Source organism: Stegostoma tigrinum, chromosome 20 (assembly GCF_030684315.1).
Source record: "Stegostoma tigrinum isolate sSteTig4 chromosome 20, sSteTig4.hap1, whole genome shotgun sequence".
Lineage (NCBI taxonomy): Eukaryota > Metazoa > Chordata > Chondrichthyes > Orectolobiformes > Stegostomatidae > Stegostoma > Stegostoma tigrinum.
In genome coordinates this window covers 42521045-42544570 of record NC_081373.1, presented here as the reverse complement: position 1 = coordinate 42544570, position 23526 = coordinate 42521045, and the positions used below count along the sequence as shown (strand labels likewise).

At 40.6% G+C, this 23526-nt stretch overlaps 1 protein-coding gene across 6 annotated transcripts in view; it reads left to right on the top strand.

Annotated features, from left to right (window-relative positions):
• The first annotated feature begins 20728 nt into the window (after window positions 1–20728).
• LOC125461702 (myoferlin-like) overlaps window positions 20729–23526 on the top strand; it is a 204356-nt gene continuing 201558 nt past the window's right edge. For 4 of the 6 annotated variants that reach the window (XM_059653127.1, XM_048550744.2, XM_059653126.1 and 1 more), the window contains exon 1: window positions 20729–21407. In XM_059653127.1, the coding sequence (XP_059509110.1) occupies window positions 21320–21407 (88 nt within the window). In that variant the 5' untranslated portion in view covers window positions 20729–21319. The remainder of the gene's footprint in view (window positions 21408–23526) is intronic. The other 2 variants (XM_059653128.1, XM_059653125.1) reach the window with 1 other exon arrangement.

Here is a 23526-nt window from a genome sequence, read left to right as displayed (position 1 = left end):
TACAGGTTCACTGAATTTAAAGTAATGGTTATTATAGTATGTCTCATATCAAGGTCTACAAGATTAATGAAGATGCTTTGTTGCCATAACAATGGCAAAATATGACTTGGAGGCACCCTCTCCATTTTCAGTTTCAGAAACATTTTTATCATATGAACGGGACAGCGTGGGCACAGTTAAATTTGACAGGAGCCAATGTTGAGGGGATGAGAAACCTGGAAGTGAAAGACAGACACCAAGAAAGGGAGCAAGATTGTTCTAAGATTCATGTCAGGGAGCAAGATGTCTTTCACCCCAAAGTCAACGAATCTTTGGCCAATCAGTTGATGTACAACCAACTGCATTAATGACTCAGCAGGCTGCATTATTGAATAGGGTGTGGACTTTTACTGTATGCCTATTTCATGCAACTGAGGTAAACATTATTTTCCAGCCACTTGCTGCCTGATAGCATGAATAGCAGATAAATAATGTAGCCTGAGGAATCCCAGGAGCTGAAACAAGGTGGAGACCTGAGTAACAACATTAATGCACCTCATTGCACTCTTGTCTTATAATTCAAAATGTTTCAGTATTGCTTTCTGTTACTTGGAGACTTGGTTGTCCGTACATTATCATTGTACTAGTACTTGGGCTCTTTCCAATGTTGAAATTCAGCCAATGCAGACTGCAACCAAAAATGGTTCCTGTTGATACTAAAAATCTTCCAATTACCATTTTGTTTTGATAGATGTTTAAACTGATGTCTGCACTTTATGTTTAAAATACAAGATACCTCTCTGATTTTCCTGTCTCTCCTTGAGGAGAGAAGCTTTCTTCAGATTCAAATCAGTGTCAAATCAAGTCTGATATGAAAGCTAGCAACCACTTAACGTTGTCATTTAATTCATGCACCCATTGTTATCACTACAAAGTAGAACAAAAAGAGCAGCTGCTTGACCCACAGACTGCCCACTTCCGGATACAATTTGGTTTTCAAAAGAGGGAGGAAAAATGACTCACTATTAAAACATCTGCCAATGTCATGTTTGACTCAGAGCTGGTCACTTTAACATATGTGGACTTTTTGTCTATATCCTGTCCCAACTATGGATGCTTCATTGCATTCTGGACAGATTCCCCTTCTCTGAGTCATAAATTTTCCCCTAGCTGCATTTTAATGGATTTTGGACTTAAAGGCTAGAAAGAAACGAGACTAGTATACAAACACAAAATTTGATTTGACTGGACTTATTACTGTCACATGTACAGTGAACGCGTTGTTTTACATGCTTTACAGGCAGATCTTACTGTATAAGTGCTTCAGCATCACAGAACAGAGTGCAGGATACAATGTTACAGCTGCCAAGAAGGTGCAGAGAGACATCAACATTAACACTGAAGAGATCCATTCGACGAAGCTGCTCTTGAATCTTTTTGTACATGTACACAAACTTTTATATCTTCTGCCTGAAGCAAGAGTGTGGAAGAAAGTATAACCAGAGTGGAAGGGATCTTTGATTATGTTGGCTGCTTTCCCAAGACAGCAGGAAATATAGCTGAAGTCAATGGATGGGAGGCTGGTTTGCATGATGGACTGGACAGTGCTTACAACTCTCTGCACTTTCTTTCAGTTTTGAGAAGAGCAGTTGCCGTACGATGCTGTGATGCATCCGTATAGGATGCTTTCTTTGGTGCATCTATAAAAACAGTTGCCACCTTTTTGCAACTTTCTGATGTACTCTCATTGTCAGCTTCCATCTGTATCCAAATAATGAACATGTGAAAAGTTACAAAATGAAAAATGGCAGACCCCACACCTGGAGTAGGAGATTTTAGTTTTTTTCCCTAACTTTGAGCGAACAGGTTCTATTTATGAATGATGTGAGATTCTTAAAGGTGCAATGCGCAAACAGTCACCGATACAGTGTAAGTTAAATGCCTCTGTTACTGCAGAATCTTAAATATGAACTACATGGATTGACCAATATGACAAATACAAATCCTGGCTACAACCAATGTTGACCATGCCACTGAATATTAAAAACTTTAGTAAGGACTGTGAAACAGAAGTAATGTCAAGTGTGTATAAAGTTTAACCTAAGTTCCACAATTCACAAGCACATTCCAAGGTCTCATAGCCACCTCAAGGTCCAAGAGCTGCTCACTTCACACCTAGCACTATAAAATGTTTGCATATTGTGGCCAGTGGTCAGTGAGGGAGAAGGTTATCTTTCTTGCCACATACAGTCTCCTAGTGCATGTATACCAAATGGCTTGTACGGCAAACATCTGAATCAGGTGTACAATGTAGAGGGTCCATGTAGAAGCATCCCATTGCCCTCCTGGTCAGAGGCCTCCAATGCCCAAGGATTGTAGATTAATGTTTAAATGTCATTTGTGCATGCTGCAAATGCTGACTGAGTAAATATTTGAAGAGTTGCTTTATTTCTGATATTGCCCCTATAGGCTCATTGGAATTATTTCCAATGCATCCAGGCACAGAAGCTGTTGTTATCTCTGTGGCTGCTGCATTACGAGTGTGCACAGAAATTGACTGTGTGAATGTGACTGGTGTCTGCAAAAGACAAAGAGGGGAAATAAGCTTCCAAACGAGAAAAGAAGGTGGAGCATGTTAAGAATATATTCACAGTGGTTGAAATGCGAGAGCACTTGATAATGAAGTGGTGTTCAGCCCTACTTGGTGGTTGGATCTTGGAGGTCTTGGCTTCCCTGCATTGGCAGTTTTTATCCTCTCCTGCTAGCTTACCTGTCTTGGTCCTCTCTGTCTGAAGGTGGGCAGATTTCTCATGCAATAAGACAAAAAGATAGATGCAATGAGTTGAAAGTGGCAGGCACAGCTGTTAGTGCTGGTGTATGTTGTGAGGTTGGGTGTCCTGACTGAGTGAGTAGGAAGCACAGAGAACAGGAAGGGTTTGTTGTAAGGAGAATGGGGTGGTTGAGAGCCATTAAGGGAAGGTGTTGCACACAGTAGTGATGGTGGTAGGGCATGAGCCTTTGAGGGAAATGCGTATAGTAGCAGAGTTAGAGTGAGTGTGAGGTAGCAGAGAGAAGATGGTGGCACTTATCCTTGCCGGGCACAGAAGGTCATTTCTTCTTCTTATGGTATTGCTTTGTGATCCTCCGAGATCAAACTACCTCACAGAACGCATTCCAAGTACCACATATTGGTAGAAGTGAAAAATGCCACAAAATACAATGAGAGGTCACCTGAGGAAATACCACAACGGACAGACAAAGAGAAAGAAGGCTTGGAATATTGAAAATAAACGATGCTGCAGCAGAAGGAAATGCAATTAAAATAGCATGTATGGAACTAATGAGAGCTAAATATTAATTAGCAATTATGATAGTTCAACAATATGAGAGAAATATTGATATATAGATGTAGAGAATTTTGCAACTATTCGAATGAAAGAATTAAGATCGAAGAATTTGTGAGTCTGTTCAAGGATAAAGTTAGCATGGCTGATCAGGATATTGCACACAAACTAACTGTATTCTTCATGTCAGTTCTCACAAAATAGGAATTGACAAATAGCAGTCACAAAAAATGAGGCTATACCGCATATTACACAGAAGCTTAAAATATTAAATATTCACCAACTTCATCAGATACCAGAGGGGTACCGATATCCCGGGGGGGAAATTTGCTAAGGCTGTTCAGGTGGGTTTAAACTAATTCAGCAGGGGGATGGACACCAAAATTGTAGTTCGACTGTAGAAAATGTTGACAGTAGGGTGGTCCGAAGTAAAGTTTCAGGGAAGCAAGATGGCACCGGCAAGCAAGAAGTTGGATTGAAGTGTGTCTACTTCAATGCCAGGAGCATCCGGAATAAGGTGGGTGAACTTGCAGCATGGGTTGGTACCTGGGACTTCGATGTTGTGGCCATTTCGGAGACATGGATAGAGCAGGGACAGGAATGGTTGTTGCAGGTTCCGGGATTTAGATGTTTCAGTAAGAACAGAGAAGATGGTAAAAGGGGTGGAGGCGTAGCATTGTTGGTCAAGGACAGTATTACAGTTGCAGAAAGGATGTTTGGGGACTCGTCAACTGAGGTAGTATGGGCTGAGGTTAGAAACAGGAAAGAGAGGTCACCCTGTTGGGAGTTTTCTATAGGCCTCCGAATAGTTCCAGAGATGTAGAGGAAAGGATAGCAAAGATGATTCTCGATAGGAGTGAGAGAGACAGGGTAGTTGTATGGGGGACTACAACTTTCCAGATATTGACTGGGAACTCTATAGTTCGAGTACTATAGATGAGTCAGTTTTTGTCCAGAGTGTGTAGGAGTGCTTCCTGACACAGTATGTAGATAGGCCAACAAGGGGCGAAGCCACATTAGATTTGGTACTGGGTAATGAGCCCGGCCAGGTGTTAGATTTGGAAGTAGGTGAGCACTTTGGTGATAGCGATCACAATTCTGTTATGTTTACTTCAGTGATGGAAAGGGATAGGTGTATACCACTGGGCAAGAGTAATAGCTGGGGGAAAGGCAATTACGATGAGATTAGGCAAGATTTAGGGAGCAGAGAATGGGGAAGGAAACTGCAGGGGATGGGCACATTAGAAATGTGGAGCTTATTCAAGGAAAAGCTCCTGTGTGTCCTAGATAAGTATGTACCTGTCAGGCAGGGAGGAAGCTGTAGAGCACGGGAGCCGTGGTTTACGAAGGAGGTGGAATTACTGGTCAAGAGGAAGAAGAAGGCTTATGTTAGGATGAGATGTGAAGGCTCAGTTAGGGCACTTGAGGGCTACGAGGTAGCCCGGAAAGACCTAAAGAGTGAGCTCAGAAGAGCCAGGAGGAGACATGAGAAGTTGTTGGCGGATAGGATCAGGGTAAACCCTAAGGCTTTCTATAGGTATTTAAGGAATAAAAGAATGACAAAAGTAAGATTGGGGCCAATCAAGGATAGTAGTGGTAAGTTGTGTGTGGAGTCAGCTGTTATGGGGAAGTGCTAAATGAATATTTTTCAACAGTATTCACTCTAGAAAACGACAATGTTGTCGAGGAGAATACTGAGATACAGGCTACTAGACTAGGTGGGATTGAGGTTCACACAGAAGAGGTATTAGAAATCCTTCAGAAGGTGAAGATAGATAAGTCCCCTGGGCCGGATGAGATTTATCCTCGGATCCTCTGGGAAGCCAGGGAGGAGATTGCCGAGCCTTTGGCATTGATCTTTAACTCGTCATTGTCTACAGGAATAGTGCCAGATGACTGGAGGATGGCAAATGTGGTTCCCCTGTTCAAGAAGGGGAGTAGAGACAACCCTGGTAATTATAGACCAGTGAGCCTTACCTCAGTTGTTGGTAAAGTGTTGGAAAGGTTATAAGGGATAGGATTTATAATCATCTAGAAAAGAATAAATTGATTAGGGATAGTCAGCACGGTTTTGTGAAGGGAAGGTCGTGCGTCACAACCCTTATTGAGTTCTTTGAGAAGGTGACCAAACAGGTAGATGAGAGTAAACCGGTTGATGTGGTGTATATGGATTTCAGCAAGGCGTTCGATAAGGATCCCCACAATAGGCTATTGTACAAAATGTGGAGGAATGGAATTGTAGGAGATATAGCAGTTTGGATCAGAAATTGGCTTGCTGAAAGAAGACAGAGGGTGATAGTTGATAGGAAATGTTCATCCTGGGGACCAGTTACTAGTGGTGTACCGCAAGGGTCGGTGTTGGGTCCACTGCTGTTGTCATTTTTATAAATGACCTGGATGAAGGCGTAGAAGGATGGGCTAGTAAATTTGCAGACGACACTAAGGTCGGTGGAGTTGTGGATAGTGACGAAGGATGCAGTAGGTTGCAGAGAGACATAGATAAGCTGCAGAGCTGGAATGAGGGGTGGCAAATAGAGTTTAATGCAGACAAGTGTGAGGTGATGCACTTTGGTAGGAGTAACCGGAAGGCAAAGTACAGGGCTAATGGTAAGATTCTTAGTAGTGTAGATGAGCAGAGAGATCTCGGTGTCCATGTACACAGATCTTTGAAAGTTGCCACCCAGGTTGACAGGGTTGTTAAGAAGGCATACAGTGTTTTAGCTTCTAATAGAGGGATCGAGTTCCGGAACCAAGAGGTTATGGTGAAGCTGTACAAAACTCTGGTGCGGCCGCACTTGGAGTATTGTGTACAGTTCTGGTCACCGCATTATAAGAAGGATGTGGAAGCTTTGGAAAGGGTGCAGAGGAGATTTACTAGGATGTTGCCTGGTATGGAGGGAAGGTCTTACGAGGAAAGGCTGAGGGACTTGAGGCTGTTTTCATTAGAGAGAAGAAGGTTGAGAGGTGACTTAATTGAGACATATAAAATAATCAGAGGGTTAGATAGGGTGGATAGGGAGAGCCTTTTTCCTAAGATGGTGATGGCGAGCACGAGGGGGCATAGCTTTAAATTGAGGAATGAAAGATATAGGACAGATGTCAGAGGTAGTTTCTTTACTCAGACAGTAGTAAGGGAATGGAACGCTTTGCCTGCAACAGTAGTAGATTCGCCAACTTTAGGTACATTTATGTCGTCATTGGACAAGCATATGGACCTACATGGAATGGTGTAGGTTAGATGGGCTTGAGATCGGTATGACAGGTCGGCACAACATCACGGGCCGAAGGGCCTGTACTGTGCTGTAATGTTCTATATTCTATATATCTTTACAGCCATGTGGATTCAGGTTAGCTTGCCAATTGGATACAAAATTGGTTTAATGGCAGGAGACAGAAACTGATGGTGGAGGGTTATGTTTCAGATTGGAGGCCTGTGACCAGCAGCATTCCACAGGAGTCGGTTACTGGGTCCGATTTTGTTTGTCATTTATACAAATGATTTGGTTGAGAATATAGAAAGCACGGACACTGAAGAAGGCTTTCTAAAATTACAAAGACATCTTGATCAAAATGGATAAATGGGCTGAAGAGTAGCAGATGGAGTTTAAAAGCATTGCATTTTGGTAAAAGGGCAGGACTTATATAGTTAAACATTAGTCCCTGGGAAATGCTGCAGAACAGAAAGAAGTAGACGTTTGAGTACGTAAGTCTTTGAAGTTTGCATCGCATACAGGTAGAGTGGTTAAGAAGATGATTAGCATGTTTGCCTTCATTGCTCAAACCTTTGAGCATAGGAGTTGGGTCATTATGTTGAGATTGTACAGGATGTTGATGAGGCCTTTTCTGGAGTACTGTGTCCAGTTCTCGTCTCCCTATTATAGGAAGGATATTATTAAGCTGGAGAGTGGTTCAGAAGAAAATTTGCTGGATGTTGCTGGAAGTAGAGTGTTTGAGTTATAAGGAGAGGTTGGATAGGTTTGGACTTTTTTCACTGGAATGTAAGAGGCTGAAGAGTGACCTTATAGAGATTTTTAAAACCATGAGGGGTATAGATAGGGTGAATGGCAGGTGTCTTTTCCCAAGGATGGGGGATTTCAAGACTTGGGGGCATATTTTTAAAGTGAGTGGAGAAAGATTTTAAAATGACAAGAGGGGTAATTGTTTTATACTGAGAGTAGCTCGTCTGTGGAATGAACTTCCAGAGGAAGTGATGGATGTGGGCACAGTTGCAATGTTTAAAAGACATTTAGGTAAGTACATGAATGAGCAATGTTTGGAGGAATATCGGCTAAGTGCCAGCAGGTGGGACTAGTTTAGTTTGGGATTATTGTTGTCATGAACTGGTTGGACCAAAGGATCTGTTTCTGTGCTGTACAACTCTTAAGTCTAAGACTCAGTCTGCATGGGTTTCCTCTGGGTGCTCTAGTTTCCATTCTGTACGATTCTATAATTCTTTCACTCTATGAATTAAAGGAAGAGTTTAGCGATGCTCAAGCTTAATACTTGTTCGGAATGTTAACAAGAGATTTGGAAAGATCAACAGAACTGCTATATTCCTTTTCCATAGACAGCATGACAACCAACTTAGTATTCATTAAGGTAGGCAATTGGTAACTGATTAAAATGAAATTTATTGTAAATAATTATGGAATGAGGTTTGCAGTATATTTAATCTGACATTCAGTAAGATCACATGTTGGTGATGGCCTTCCTTTTGTTTCCAGCAATAACCACAAACCACAATTATTCATAAATTCATCAGCCAAAAGACCTATTTTTAAGTTCTGACTTTTCTCTGCTTCCTGAATTTTCACAATTTAGCACTGCCAATAGTAGCATGGTATGAATACATTTCCTACTTTGTGCTGGCCATTTAAAAATAATTTAGCCTGCACAGTGCACATTTCGATGCTGAAATTTTAGGGAAGTAATACTATTGAAATAGGAATATCTCAATTGCTGCAATAGCTGAGTAATACTGCATGTAGTCCATCATGGGATTTCCAAGTGTAATTCCTGTGTTAAAGTGTCAATCTGTTACAGGTAACGTTCCTATAACCTATAAGGACACAAAGTATTGCTTTTATGAAAATTCCAAAGTTGACACAATAAGATTATTCCGTGAAAATTATTTGTTGTGCTGTCCATCTCTGAGAGATAACGATATATACATAGATAAAGGTACAGCAGTGACACTCAGAGCTCTATAAAACTCAGTTAATTTATCAAGTTGTTAAATGAATAATACACACTTTTAACTACTAGAGATATCTCAATCACTGTCTTTCACTACCCTGGGTTTTATAACTAACCTAAAATGTTATTACTCAGGTGAGTTGGCAGCTGGCCAGGCTGGAAGTCATCTTGACATCTTTACCACACCTCCTGACACAGGGTACCTCCTGCAGAGGCACTCTTCGAGACCCTGCTGAAAGTTGGGGAATTTCCTGAGTTGCTCTATATACAGGTCTCTGTGCCAAATGTGTGCCTTACTTGAGTTATCTGTGCATGTGTCCAATCCTAAATTTTACATTCTTATTTGGTAGTGACAGCGATTGCTGATTTCCTGCAATCTTAGTTCTGAGCAATCCTGAATGATTCAGTGTAATTCCATTCACATAACTGCCCATTTGTAAAGCCTCTTATCAGTTCCTGCAGCATCTCAGGAGCACTAAAGCTGATGTTTCGGGCCTAGACCCTTCATCAGAGATGTCTAGGCCCGAAACATCAGCTTTTGTGCTCCTGAGATGCTGCCTGGCCTGCTGTGTTCATCCAGCTCCACACTTTGTTATCTTGGATTCTCCAGCATCTGCAGTTCCCATTATCACTCTTATCAGTTCCTGTTATTTTCAGCCTTATCCAATAGTTTTCAATCATCTCTGCCCATTCCAAGCTTGTAAAGTGTACAGGTTTTTCTGTTTTCTCTCTACTTCAGAAGATGTAGCCTAAAGAATTTATGTGCATTGCAATCTCCATTGTTAACATATCTGCTTCTCTCACAATACTACCATCTTAATACTTCATAAAAATCTATAATGCCATGGGCAGTGCTAGCAGATACGTACTGGCATTGATAAGTATGTACTTAGGGTGATAGAGGGATCAGGCTTTCAAACCCTAGCTCATTTGGCTCTACTTGGTTGAGGAATCCTAAGGCCAATTGCAATACCAAAAATGCTGCATTGGTTAAGATCAGCCACTTTAAGCGCATATTGGAAACTTATTGTCCCATGCCACAGTCAATTGTGATTTACTGTCTGATTGAAAGAACACTTTGATCCTTGTCTTTTTAGAGTGTTCAAGCCCTGACAAGACCATGTGCACTTGAGGGATAATTCTGTAATCCCGTGTTCTGAGCATGCTCACAGGAAGCAATGTGGAGAGAATTGGGAGATTCAGCATTGCAATTATATATGTGGCTAGTGATCCCTGGAGGCATAAATCCCAACAGGGAGTGTAGGATCATGAAATCCCCAATAGCAACCCATCCTTTTATGCATCGTAGTTGTTACCTTTAAAATGTTATTGTTGCGTTTTACCATGTTTTTTCCATACACAGCATCTTCCATTTTTGATTTGCCAGGCTGAGCACATACAGTATGTAATATGGAATGATGTCTGTGCAATACCTGCCAGGCTGCTGCACAGTGAGTACATTATCTGTCATCCAGGCAGCAATACAGCCAACCACTGGAACAATGTGAAGGAAACTTAAAAATGGCTTTGAGCAAATATTGCAGCCACCCAACAAAACACCTATCCTGGGATTTTATTGTTATTGTCTGCAGTATTCTTGTAAATTGGTAGCCTACTTGTTTTGCTATGGAGCATATTTATCTCTTAATGCTGGCCTGAGCCATTTGAAAAAGTAAATCAATATTCAAAAAGCCTGGCTTATTTGATTTGATTTAGATTTGATTTATTGTTGTCACGTGTACCAAGATACAGTCAAAAGTTTTGCTTTGAAAGGTCTACGGGCAGATCATACCATACAAGTACATCAGAGTAGCAGAACAAAGTGCAGGATGCAGTGTTACAGCTGCAGAGAACTTCTGATAACAGCGGGGAAGAAGCTGTTCTTGAATCTGTTCATATGTGTATTCAACATTTTCTACCTTCTGCCTTACAGAAGGTGGAAGAAAGTATAACTGGGGTGGAAGGGATCTTCAAATATGTCAGCCGCTAATCCGAGCCCGCAGGAAGTATAGCTTAAGTCAATGCACGGAAGGACATTTGCGTGATAGGCTGAGCTCTGTTCACGACTCTCTGTAGTTTCTTGTGGTCTTGGGAAAAGCAATTGCCACACCACCTCGTGATGCATCCAGGTTGGATACTTTCTATGGTGCATCTATAACAATTGGTAAGAGTCTTTGTGGACATGCCAAATTTCCTTAACCTCCTGAGGAAGTGGAGGTGTTGCCGAGCTTTCTTGACTATTGCTTCAACGTGGGTGAACCAAGACAGATTGTCAGTGATTGTCACACCCAGGAACATGACGCTCTTCACCGTCTCCATCTCCACACCATTAATGCAGACAGGAGTGTGCCCTCCACTCCACTTCCTAAAATCAATGACCAGCTCCTTTGCTTTGTTGACATTGATTGGGAGATTGTTGTCTTTACGCCATGCTGCTAAGCATTCAATCTGTTTCCTGTATTCTGGCTCATCATTGTTTGAGATCTGACTTTCAACTGTGGTGTCGTCAGCTAATTTATAAATGGACTTGGGATGCAATTTAGCCATAGAGTCGTAAGTGTATAAGGTGTACAGGTAGGAGGCTGAGTACACAACCTTGTGGGGCACAGTTGTTAAGGATTATCATGGAGGAGGTGTTGTCATGTATTCTTACTGATTGCGGTTTATGGTCACATCGAAAACCCAGTTATAGACGGGGAGCCGACACCTAGGTTTGGAGATGAGTTTGTTCAGAATTATGGTATTGAAGGCGGACCTGTAGTCAATATGTAGGTGTCTGATGTAGTTATCGTCGTCATCCAGATGTTCCTGAAATGAGTGTAGAGGCAGATAGATGGCATCTGATGTGACCTGTTGGGCCAGTAGGTGAATTGCAAAGGCAATTTGGTAGTCTGGAGTTGATGCGAGCCATGAATAACCTCTCAAAGCATTTCATAATTATGGAGATCAGAGTGATTTGGTGATAGTCATTGAGGCATGATGCATGGCTTTTCTTCAGCACCAGGATTAAGGTGGTCTTCTTGAAGCAGTTGGGAGCTTCAAATCAAAGTAAGGAGACATTAAATATGTCAGCGATTTACTCCTGCCAGCTTATCTGCACAGTGCACGGCCAGGGACTCCATCCAGGTCGGTCATTTTCCACGGGTTCGCTCTCAAGAAGGCCAATGTAACATCTGCGGTGGACACAGTGGGTACAGACGCACCCAAGGCTGTTGGGACAGGTGACATTGTTTCACTGACCTTCTGCTTAAATCAAGTGTAGAATGCATTGAGCTCATCAAGTATATTATTTTGCCTGAGAATTCTGTATTGAAAATAACAACTTTATGGAAGCTTTACAATGAAAGAATAAACTTTCTTGCTCACTGGTCAGGGAATCTCTATAATCATATCTTCTTCGACATGACTCAGCTACTGATGGGATTTGTTGATTCAGACTCAAAACTCTCTAATATAGTCCTGATTCAGGCTTTCACACAGCGTTTAAGTTTAATACTCATACCAAAGTGGCAAAAAGGCAATCTGCAGAAGCAGCCTGATTTACAAATATAAATCTGCACCCAGTGTATGTCATGACATCAGAGTAATTATCTGCTTTCATGGTACAATGCACCGGTGTATCGCCATGCTCTCTTCTCCAGATGAAAACTATAGTCAACACCAAACTATCCTACTATTATATTCAAGCTAAAGTTAATATTTTAGCAGGAAAGATAATTACACGTTAACTGAGAGTGTTTCCATTGCTCAGAAGGCTAAAACTAAAGGACATCAACATAAGATACTCAATAAAAAAATCAAACAAGAAATTCAGAAGGAATGGTGAGAATGTAGAAATTGTAGGGTGTAGTTGAGATGAATAATGTAGGTGCATTTAGGGGAAAGCTCGAAAACGGAAAAGAAAATAGCGAGTTATGCTGAGTTCAATGATAGACATTGCAAGAAGCTCGTATGTAGCATAAAGACTGGGATAAATGACCTGGTTCAGTGCTGTAAATGTACTCCCAGGTCTCTTAGCTGTTCAACTGGATTCAGACACTTAATTTCCAAGGAGTATGTTGTCTCCTTATTTTTCCTGGCAAAATCTAACCCCACGCACAAATAGAATGTAGAACAGTACAACTCTGATGGAAGCACTTCGGCCCACTCAATCTTCATCAACTCTTTTACAAAACAAGTCAGGTAAGGCGGGAGATGTGATCCTGGGATTGGTGATCACAGGTGGGAGAGGAGTGAGTCACCAGAATAGAGTGAACCACAGATGTGATGAGGTAGGACTAGCGAGAGAGACAGCCGCCTGGGAGGGAGAGAGTCAGGACTGGGAAGAGAGGCTGTAGTATGGGATGGAAAGAGGTCAGGCAGGGGGGAGAGGCAGCAGTTGGGGATGGAGAGAGTTGTGGCTGGGGAGACAGACAGCGATCTGAGATAGAGAGAGGTGGGGCTGGGGAGAGAGGCAGGACTGGCGCGAGGTGGGGCTGGGGAGAGAGGCAGCAGTATGGGATGGAGAGAGGTTGGAGAAAGACCAATGATGAAGGTTTGGGGAGAAGAAAGGGGTTTCTTTCAGTGGGTTCACAATCCAGGAGAGTTTTCTGGTAAAGAGAATCACAGGCCTTTGTGGGTCAGTGGGAGGGTTCAGGGAGGGATCACAGGTCAAGGGAGAAATAGTGGGAAACTGGGTCGAATAGGTTTGAGGGAAGTGCTGGGGAAAGTAATGTAGTTGAGGGGACTGTGATCTGGGAGGCTGGTCAGACATTTACCTGGATTCAATAGGTAACTATGAGGGTATGTAGCACCTGAATTACTTGGCTCTTGCCTTGAAGATAATGCTGGGTATTCTGATACTCAGGAAGCTGAGTGGACAGCAGCTAAATTCCAAGAGCAGCATAACAATGAGGCTTGCAGCTTCATTATCACATTTAAATTTGCAAACTAGCTCCTTGGGTTGGGTTAGCAGTCCACATCAAACCTTTGATCTCAGTTCAAACTGGAAACTGAATGTGTTGCAGACAGATTTGCATCAGGAAGCAAAGTTTTTTGACCCTACTGCCACCTGCCTCGTTTTAAAGTTAAAATTCTGCCTATTCGTCTGACCTCTACCATGAGCCAGTTATGCAGTATCAAATCAAAGGCCTTTTGAAAATCCATTTATTATTTGCATTCAACTTACATGCCCTTTGTGATACTCAAAGAATTCAATAAGTTTGGTCAAGTCTAATCTTCTCTTTGGAAATCTGTGCAGACCATTCTATATTTTACTTGAGTCTCTAATATTTTTCTGATAAGTTGATTGGTCTTCAGGACCTAGGGCCTGTTCCATTGTCCCTTACTATTACATAATAATCACACTAACCTCAAATTGTTCCATTCATTTAGTGGTTGTGTTCTTATCTCAATTTGCCCTCATTCCCCAAAAGTATTGTCATGCAATGTTTTATGTTCATCTGGAAGCATTCACAGGGTCCTCATTTAGCATTGTATCTCAGTTTAATGTTCTGTCAACTGACTTCAAGCCATTTGGTGAAGTATGAATCAAGAGGTTTTTACCATTAGGTTTATTCATAATATGCAGCTTTATAGATGTCTGCTTTCTACCCACTACCCAATATCCAAGCTGAGTCTGTTAAATCAACCTGCTTGGCCACATTACGACACACCTCCATGGCCATCACATGCTGAGGTGGGCTTGAACCCAGACCTTCTCGCCTAAAGATGGGGACACTACCACCGTGCCACTAGATCCTTTAACTTTCTTTAGTTGTGATCACAGTCACTAATCAAATAATGCCCATCGCTTGAGTGTGTTTAACAAAATAATCAACAAATCACCAAAAATACTCCCTCAGTGCTGAGTCGAGTGGCAGTCAAGATTACGTCAAGCCTTGGGTGTGGAGCCTGAACTCATGACTTTCTGGCTCAGAAACAGGGGTGCTATCACTGAGCTAAGCATGACAACACAAAGCAGTTAACATCTTCGGAAAGGTTATAACATGCTGCGCCTTGCAATAGCTGTTTGAATGTGATTAGTTGGTCTACAGAGATTGGTGATGACAATGTCATGAGATCTTTCCCAATCTTGGTCATCAAGTGACTTCAGACTCCTACAATGTCATTGCATTTTAACTGCCTTCTGAAATAGCCCATCAAGGTATACTCATTTATACCAATTGCATTCTGTTTGCTAAACAAGTACATATCATGAACAGACTGCTGGCTTTTCACCCTGAGACAAACAAATTTAAAATAAAGAATAGTGTGGCATGTTCTGTCAAATTTATGTCTCATGTTTATTGTGTAACTCAGATCAAGTGAAAGTTCGTTTGCAGTGTGTGGAGCTGCAGTTCAAATGTTGCTGTAGAATGATATTAAGTCTCTGAAAACAGGAGATATTCTACAAGCAGTTTCTCTTGGAGAGACTGATGGACAGCCTTTTGCACCTACAAAGATGTCGGAGTTGCAATCTTTCCTGCACCATGGGTGTAGCATGTTATTAATGCATAAAACATTAACTTTTTCAGACTTAATGCTTTAAATAGCAACAATTTCATTAACAAACAGCAGCTTTGTATTTCTAAATAGAAAATTGTCATTATTATGTTTCAAATTTATCATTGCAGTAATCTCAATTTATGTTTTCTTGCTACCAATTATTCATACATTATAAGATTGTAAATTTTGAACATAATTCTGAAGATGAAGGAATTTCAGAGAGGAACCACAAGAATCTGCCTTCTAATTTAGAGTTCAGAAAACTGATACCTTGGACATTGCTCAATTTGATTGTCAGCAACATAAAACATAGCTACGTACCAATGTACTTTGCATTAACAACCAGTGGAGTAGTAAAGACCCACCTTGTATCCCTATTGAGCCTCTGAACAAAAATTGTAATTTCACCATTCTTATGTCAACTATTGAAGGCCTATTTTATATTTCTGGTGATTTATCTATTTTGTTATTCGATCAAACACTTCTATTAACTTTAGTTGATGGTGTCATTTGTCTGCCTGTGTATAGTACTGCTTACTGATTTGTTTTGGTCTTCTCAACGTACTTCATCATCTACCCCACTTTTCAGTGAGTCTACTTTTAAATAAACAAATTTCCTCACAATCACAATTTCCACTCAGGACAGAGTCTAACCATCAGCCCTCAAAGTTCAATACTGTTACCATCACTGAATCACCCAAGTTCAATAACGTTACCATTGCTGAATCCCCCACTATCAACATTATGGGGATTACCATTGACCAGGAATTAAACAGGACCAGCCATATAAAACTACAGTTACAAGAGAAGGTCAAGGGTCTAGGAAGTAACTCATCTCTTGTGTCCCTGGTGCCAACAAATGATCTACGAGGCACAAAGCATGAGTTTGACGGAATATTCTCCACTTTTCTGCATGGATGCAGCTCCAGCAGCTTCATGAGGTACTGTTCTTCAATACTTGCAGTTCCCTTGTGTTTTTAAGTGATCTGGCTGCATCATTGATTACTGATGTTGGCTTTCAATCATTCTCATTTACTCAATATATAATCAATCCTTCAAAAAAAATACCTAATGTGACTATTTTCATTGTGTGCAGTTTATTTCCTCAGTCATTCCAACTTGGAGCTTCTTACATGAGCTGCTGCATTCATCATGGCAACACCTCAACCAATCAAAGCCAACTTGCCAATCAATCAGCATTCTTTTTTCATGCAGTAAAAATTGTTGCTCCGTCTGAAATATGACATTTGTGCATCTGTCCAGATGACTGTAAGATGAAAAGCATCAACATCACGACTATATTCTGCAGTAATTCTCACGTTCTAAACGTGTGATTGTTCTGTGTTTAAACACATATATTTTGTGAGAACAGAGATAATGGGACTGCCAATGCTGGAGAATCTGAGATAACAAGGTGTAGAGCTGGATGAACACAGCAGGCCAAGCAGCATCAGAGGAGCAGGAAAGCTGATGTTTCCAGTCTAGACCCACCTTCAGAAATGTGTGAGAATCTTGTGTTATGTTTTTGGTTTTTGTCATTTGAGTTCTGAACCCATTTTAGAGATTTATGTCTAAATTTCATGAATATTTGAATGTAATGATTTAGAGTATTTATTTCAATTCTGAATTATGATCCAGAATTGGCAAAGAATGGTATTTCATTTTAAGTTAACGATATAGGTGTTGATTCATCTTTTACTGTAGCTTACCTACTCAGTTATGAAGAACGGATCTTTTTAAAATATTTTGTTTTAATTGGAGCACGGCTATGTATTGACTTTTCTTTATGCAGTTTAAATCATCCCCTGGCCTTGTGAAAACGCCATGACAGTTAACCAAGAATTTGAGATCGTTTTTAAAAAAGTATCGCAACCGTCATCTTACAAAACCGGGAGAATAAAGTTCAATGTGAAACACCCCTTTCATTCTTGCAAGGGTGCACAGTAAGTACTCTGGATTAAGCCCATTCAGTGAACAATCAAAAGTTGTCCAAATGTGACTTTACCAGGTAATAATAGATTTGTAGTGCTGGCTAATATATGATTTTATCAATGTGCGTAATGTTCATGGATTAATCTACTGGGCTTGTTAGCACAGCATGATGCAACTTCATCTGTTGCACAAATGTTTGAGAAAGCTTATCATTCCAGGGTAATCCAAGGTAAGACAGACAACTTTCAGAACCAAAAGGAATGATCTTAAATTCACTCATTTGTTCACTATGCAAGCTTGCTGCATTGTGTCACATCAAAGCCATCGTGCAGGATAATGGTCGCCAGATCAGATAATTTCATGTAGTCTATCCTGCAAACTCATGGAGATGCAAAAGGCCATTACTTTTTATCTGGGAAAGTGGCCCAGTCTTTCTGTAAGCCACCTCAGCTATTTCCCATAGCTACTATGTAGTGGCAGCACAAGATGTGTTTTCCATGAACAGGGGTCTGCCATCAAGCCAAAAAGGTATTTTGTCTATCATACAAATGTGTAAAGTGGGTATATGAATTTCAGTGTTGGTGCGAGGTAGGCTATGTATATAGGTCATAAGTCCCAAAGCTTGGCGGATGATATCAAACAGCATATCTCTTTGGCCATTCACAAAAAGCAAAGTACTGACTGTACCAACCAACCTGCACTTGCAGAATCCATAACATAGTGCTCAAGGTTAGATGTGAATCTGCAGTTAGACAGCATTTGCTGGTTAATCCTGACTGTGAAGAATTACTCTGACAACCAATTTAACATTAGCAGTCAGGCTTGCGGTGTGGTGCACTTGTTTCTACTGGAAGAGTGTTGATTAAGTAGCATGTTGACTCTGATTGTTTGAGGTGTTTCCATATTAATATACAGGGCTCTTCTTTGTGGACCGAAAGCATATGTACACGCAGTGAACCTTTTCATCTGAGCAAAAAAGGTGACAGCCATTTGCAAGATAATTTCCAGATTAATACCTTGACTAGTCAGTCAACTTTCCTATTTTGAAATTTAAACAATACCTGGCATTTAACTGATAATCATTATTATCCGGCACATTATCTATTGCTTTACTTTACATTGAGTTTACTTGTCAACTAACCAGCACTCTCTTCCCGTGCAGTAATTATTGGTTTTATCTTAAATTGGTATTATCTAGCAAATTATGTCCAATTGCAGGATCACATCTAATGTTGAGCACTGTGTAAATTGGTAATTTGCAAACTATTGAGTGTAAGATACAAACCTTTTACAAAATGTTCCTTTGATTCTGCAATGTACCTATGATCAACAGGACATATTTAATCTGTTTTATATCTTTTTGGGCAGTAAATTCCTCCAGAGTTCATAAATGAGACAGAATAATTTTTGATGGGATGGTAAAATAGAATGAGAGGACATTATTAAGGATGCAAGATTAATACAGGAAAATCACACTGCCAAATGAAAATTTGACTGAAATATGCTTCTGAATAGAACTAGAATTAAATTATCAGCGCACGATTCAAAAGAGGGGGCAAGGTGACCTAGTTGTGTGGAGATGGTGGTGTAGTGGTAATGTCATTTAGCTAGTGATCCAATGGTCCAAGATAATGCTTTGGAAACGTAAGTTCAAATCCCATTGCAGCTGGTAGAAATTCAGTTAATTAGCAATTTTAATTAATTGAAAATGAATAGAAAGTTAGTCTGACTAATGGTAACTGAGAAAATCTGTCTGGTTAACTGTACCGTTCAGCTAGGAATATCTACTGTCCTTACTGCGTCTGACCTGCATGTGACTCCGTCTCAGGATCTATTAGGGATAGGCAATAAATGCTGTCCTTAGCTACAGCAATAATATCGCATAAAAGAGTTTTTTGTTGAAAATCAATCTGAGATTAACATAAATTATAGTGAAAGAAAAATATAGATGAATTGATTAAATGTATGTTGTTCTCGGGGGGATGAATGTATCCCTACTCTTTAAAGATTACTTTTACAACTTAAAAAAAACTTTGTTACTCTGGCCATCAGCAAAGACATTGAGACAATGGAACAGATAAATAAAAATCACCATCCTATCTATTGATAAGATCATCTGGTTGTCTGAATGGTTTGTAGCACTTGTGGCAAAATATTGAATGTTTATACTCCTTTGTGATTCGTCACATGTGAAGGAACCAGTACATGGAAATGCATAGTGGGCTGTCACTCTAGGACATGATTCAGAGGCACACAATAGGAAAACTTGAAATGGTTCATGTGATTTTGTAGAGACAGACATGTTTTTAAATCATCAGGCATTGACGTAAACCCAACAAGAAACTATTTAACTCACGGATTGATCAGAATTCATTTAAACACAATAGTTATTATCAGAGGGACTGAAACTAAGACTGAAGTCATGTAGACTAGATTATAAATTAGCATAATTCAACTGCAGAGAAATGTAATACATAAAATAAATTTTAAAAATTGATTAAATAAAATGAATGCAAAATACTGCAGATGCTGGAAATCTTAGCTTCTGCTTTTTGCCTTTGGAGAGCTTAGCTGCAGCAGAACTGGCAGAATTAGCAACAGCAGCGAGTGTGGGCCCTGTGGCGAGAGATAGCTTAGAGTGTAGCAACTTCAACATTAGTGGGACCGGCACATAACTGGAGGTGATGGTGGCGGCGCTGGTGGCGACAGCCGCTCTGATGTCAGCACTGGCTCAAAAGGTTACTTCTTGCATTTGTTCAGGCGTGTTGTGGACTCTGGTACTTCAATTGATTCCAAGATGGTGTCGGCAAGGTGGGCCCAATGGCGAGTGTTGGACCAGAGTGTGGGGACTTTTACGTTGATGGATCTGGCCCATGCAACAGTGAGGCTCAAGCCTCAAGGTGGTTGCAGCGGTGGCAGCATTAGTGGGCGCCAGCTCAGGCTACGTTGGTGAGTCCTGCTCAAGTCTCATGGCAGCAGCAGGTCATCTGGATGTTTTCTTGTCCTTTTGTTTCTATTACTTTAATTTTGACTCCTGTTTTTAATGCTAACTATTTTGCTCTAAAGATGATGTTGGACAGTGATCACTCTGTATACGTTTCACTGAACGCTTGTACTCAGGTACACTTGACAATAAAATCCAATCTAAAATCTGGAACAAACATGCAAGTCTGAAGAAACACAAGAAGTCTGACAGCGTCTGTAGTGACAGAAACAGAGTTGATGTTTTAAATCCAGTAAGACTTCTTAAGACATTCTGAAGAAGAGTCATACTTGGCTCCAAACATCAAAGAAACCTAAAGCAATGACATTGTAAGAATTATAGGTTTTTGAAGTTATTTTAAGGAATCAAACATTCCATCAGTTAAATGGCCCTTTGCTTTTCACGCTGCAGAATTTCACGGCATTCAGTCTCCTGACCACTATGGATAGGAACTTCAAACACAGAAACTAAAGTACCAAGCACAGGAAGGGGAGCAACGACTCGAAAATTTTAATAGGCAATATTTATGAGCTGAAACAAAAGAAGTGATAACGTTCTTCGTGGCATTTGCCAATCTTGTTAGTTACCTAAGTACACAAGTGATATTTATTGTCGTATGTAAACATCTACAATTTATTCACGATCGTCTTAACAATAAAGATTTGGCATGTTTTTTTCTTGAAGTTATTGGCTAGGATCACTGCCATTCATCTAAGATTCCTCCCTTTCAGGTGAAACAGCAAATGAATGCAGAACTGGCAAAGCGATAGGTGTCAGTAGTGGCTGTGATTTCATTGAATCAGCATTTTAGTATGCTGTGGTTTTTTGCGGAAAATGGGTTGATTTCTAACCTGATCAGAATAGGGGGTCGTGATTAAGTCCAGAAAGTAGCAAACACTGTGCCGGCGAGTTACTCAGATTTGAAGAAGCCAAATTTAAAAAAAAGTCTGGATGTAACCTGAACCCGAAATAACCCCCACCTTCTTGACAGGGGGAGACAGGGATTGGTTTTAACCGGCTGACCTTGTCAATAGTTATTGGAGCACATGATATGGGTTTACCAAAAACAATCACTACTCAGCTGTGACGCCTAAAACAGCTTCCCTGAGGCGTGTCTATGAATTTTCCACTATTTTTTGGGAAGTTACTTTTCACGTTCGCGTTACGTGGCAATGGTTTCTTTTTAAGTGTTAGCTTTGCCGGTGCTAGCCGTCTATTAGGTGACGCAGGTATTAGTTTACAGGTGTGGTAACCAAACGCCTCCAATGCTCCATCTCTAGCTAAGGAGGCTTTGGTAACAAGTTCCCCTTTCACTGCTGGCCAAACTGACAGGATGTTAAAGATGTCAGCCTGAATGCTATTGCTGTAAACATTTGCCTCTGCTGCTGGGGATTTCGAGATGCTGCGAATTATAGTAGAATCCGCCAGCAATCTCCCTGATTCAAAATTTGGAACTCCCGACCCAATAGCGTCGGTCACTTTCAAAGGTGAGTGTGTTAAAATAGAATCGAGCAATGCACCAAACGTGTATTTTAAAAACCTCCTCCAGCCCATTGGTAAAACAGGAACTGGCTGGGGTTGGAGCAGAGTTAAGACTGTGTAATTCTTGTAAAATGCTGTTTAATAATAGTATTGTAAAGTAGCTACTTCATTGCTTAAACTTGTGGATGTAGAGTGAAGTAATGGTTTCACTCCCCCCCCCCCCCCCCCAAGGTGCTTTAACTTATCCAGAGAAGCATCGATCTTCCTGCTTCTCGCACCAGAACATATATTTAACATTTTTAAGCCACCACTGTCTCCTTTCTTCTCTTCACCACCACCGCCCCCCCCCCCCCCCATACCATCCCCTTCAAATCAAGTAGCAAACTCTGTTGAATTCATTTTCCTTTAAAGGTGTGGCCGTCTCCCCATTATTCATCGGAAAGTTTTTTTAAAGCTTGGAAACTGCTGAAGTTCATTCCAGTGGAATGACTCACTTCTCTTTTGGGTTCTTTGCAGTTAAAAGTCCGACTTAACTTTAGAACAGAACTCCTAAACCCTATGTTTTTAACTTTTTTAAGAAGCTTTTGAGAAGAAACTTTTTGCAGTTTTTTTTAAACGCTTGAGGATAGAGGACGAATTTGATCTCTACCTAAATGAATAGGGCTAATGTTGCTGACCACCACTTCTCGGTTGCACACAACAAACCAGAAGCGACAGTTTCGACACTGGTTCCTTTCTTTCCCACTTTTGTGTAATGCTCTCTCATTTTATTGTAGGCCTAGTTGCTATTGTCAAACTTGCTTTGTCCTTACTTATTATGTAAACAAACAGGAGTTCACCAGCTCCAGCACACACAGGTTTATCCAATGGAAAACTAGGATTGTCTTTTTAGGTAGAGAGACAGCTTTTGTTCTTGCCCCTATATCAGAGCAAACCTTTTACTTCTCGACTTGCTGAGTCGTGGAGATGAGCATCCTGGCTTATCATTGAGTTAAGTAAGCTCCACCTGGCTGTGACAATTTAAGCACGTTGTTTGCACAGCAAATCCATAGGTTCCTGCCACTTTTTTGCCCACTTACTGCAGTTATTATGGTATAATGAAACCGGAATGTTATCTTATTAGACTGTGAAGCCTACTGTCCCTCTCCCACCCTGTTCCTTTCAGTTGGCCATAGTCTGAATCAGTTAGGTGTTGGAGGGAGAAAATAGACTGGCCCAAAGGGTAGTGGGCAAACGTAACTGTATTTTGCTAAAACTGTTTTAGTAGGAAGAAAAATGGGTAAATGCTAACTATAGAACTTCCCAAAGATTTTGTTTCAATCAGATGAACTGTCTATAACCTTCTCGAGTTTTATATTTCTTAGTTATCTTTTTTGTGTTTGAGAGATTAAGTTGACCTGCTTCAATAACTAATATTGGTTATCTTCTAAAATTTATAATCCAGTATTTTCACTAGTAACGAGTGCTTGATTTCTTCTAGTGATCTTAAACATTTAATGATAATTAGCAAGTGGAAACTTTACATGAAACTTAGCTGAAAAGTAGGCACTGGTAGAATTGTTGAAAAGGTTCTTGTTAAATACAGGATCCCCAGTGAAGATGTTTCCATTGATATAACTAACCCATACATCATCTGGCGGCCCAATCCTAATTTGGCCCTAATTGCTTCGGTTGCAAATGTCTGTCCTGTACATCTGTGTATGATGTACATTAGTTTGTAATTTCACCAGTTGTCAATGTCACAATTATCTTTGATTCAGTGAGCATGCTTGCAAAATCTACTGGAATGCTTTTGAGAGTTGAACTAGTGGACTTGAAGGGGAGCCAGTGGGGGGTGTTAGTTTGGATTTTCTAGCTTTCAACAAAGCCTAAAATAAGATTTATTGTGTAAAATTCGTCTGTCGGTATGGGGATAATGTATTGATTTGGGACCAAATTGGATAGCAGTCTGTAAAAGAGAATGAATAGATCTACTTCTGACTGATAGGCAGTGACTAACGGGGGTCAGTGCTTGGACCCCAGAAATTCGCAATATATAGAAATGATTTAGATGTGTGGACTAAATATGCTATCTCCAGATTTGTGGGTGAGGAAGATGCAGGGATATTTTAATGTGATTTGGAG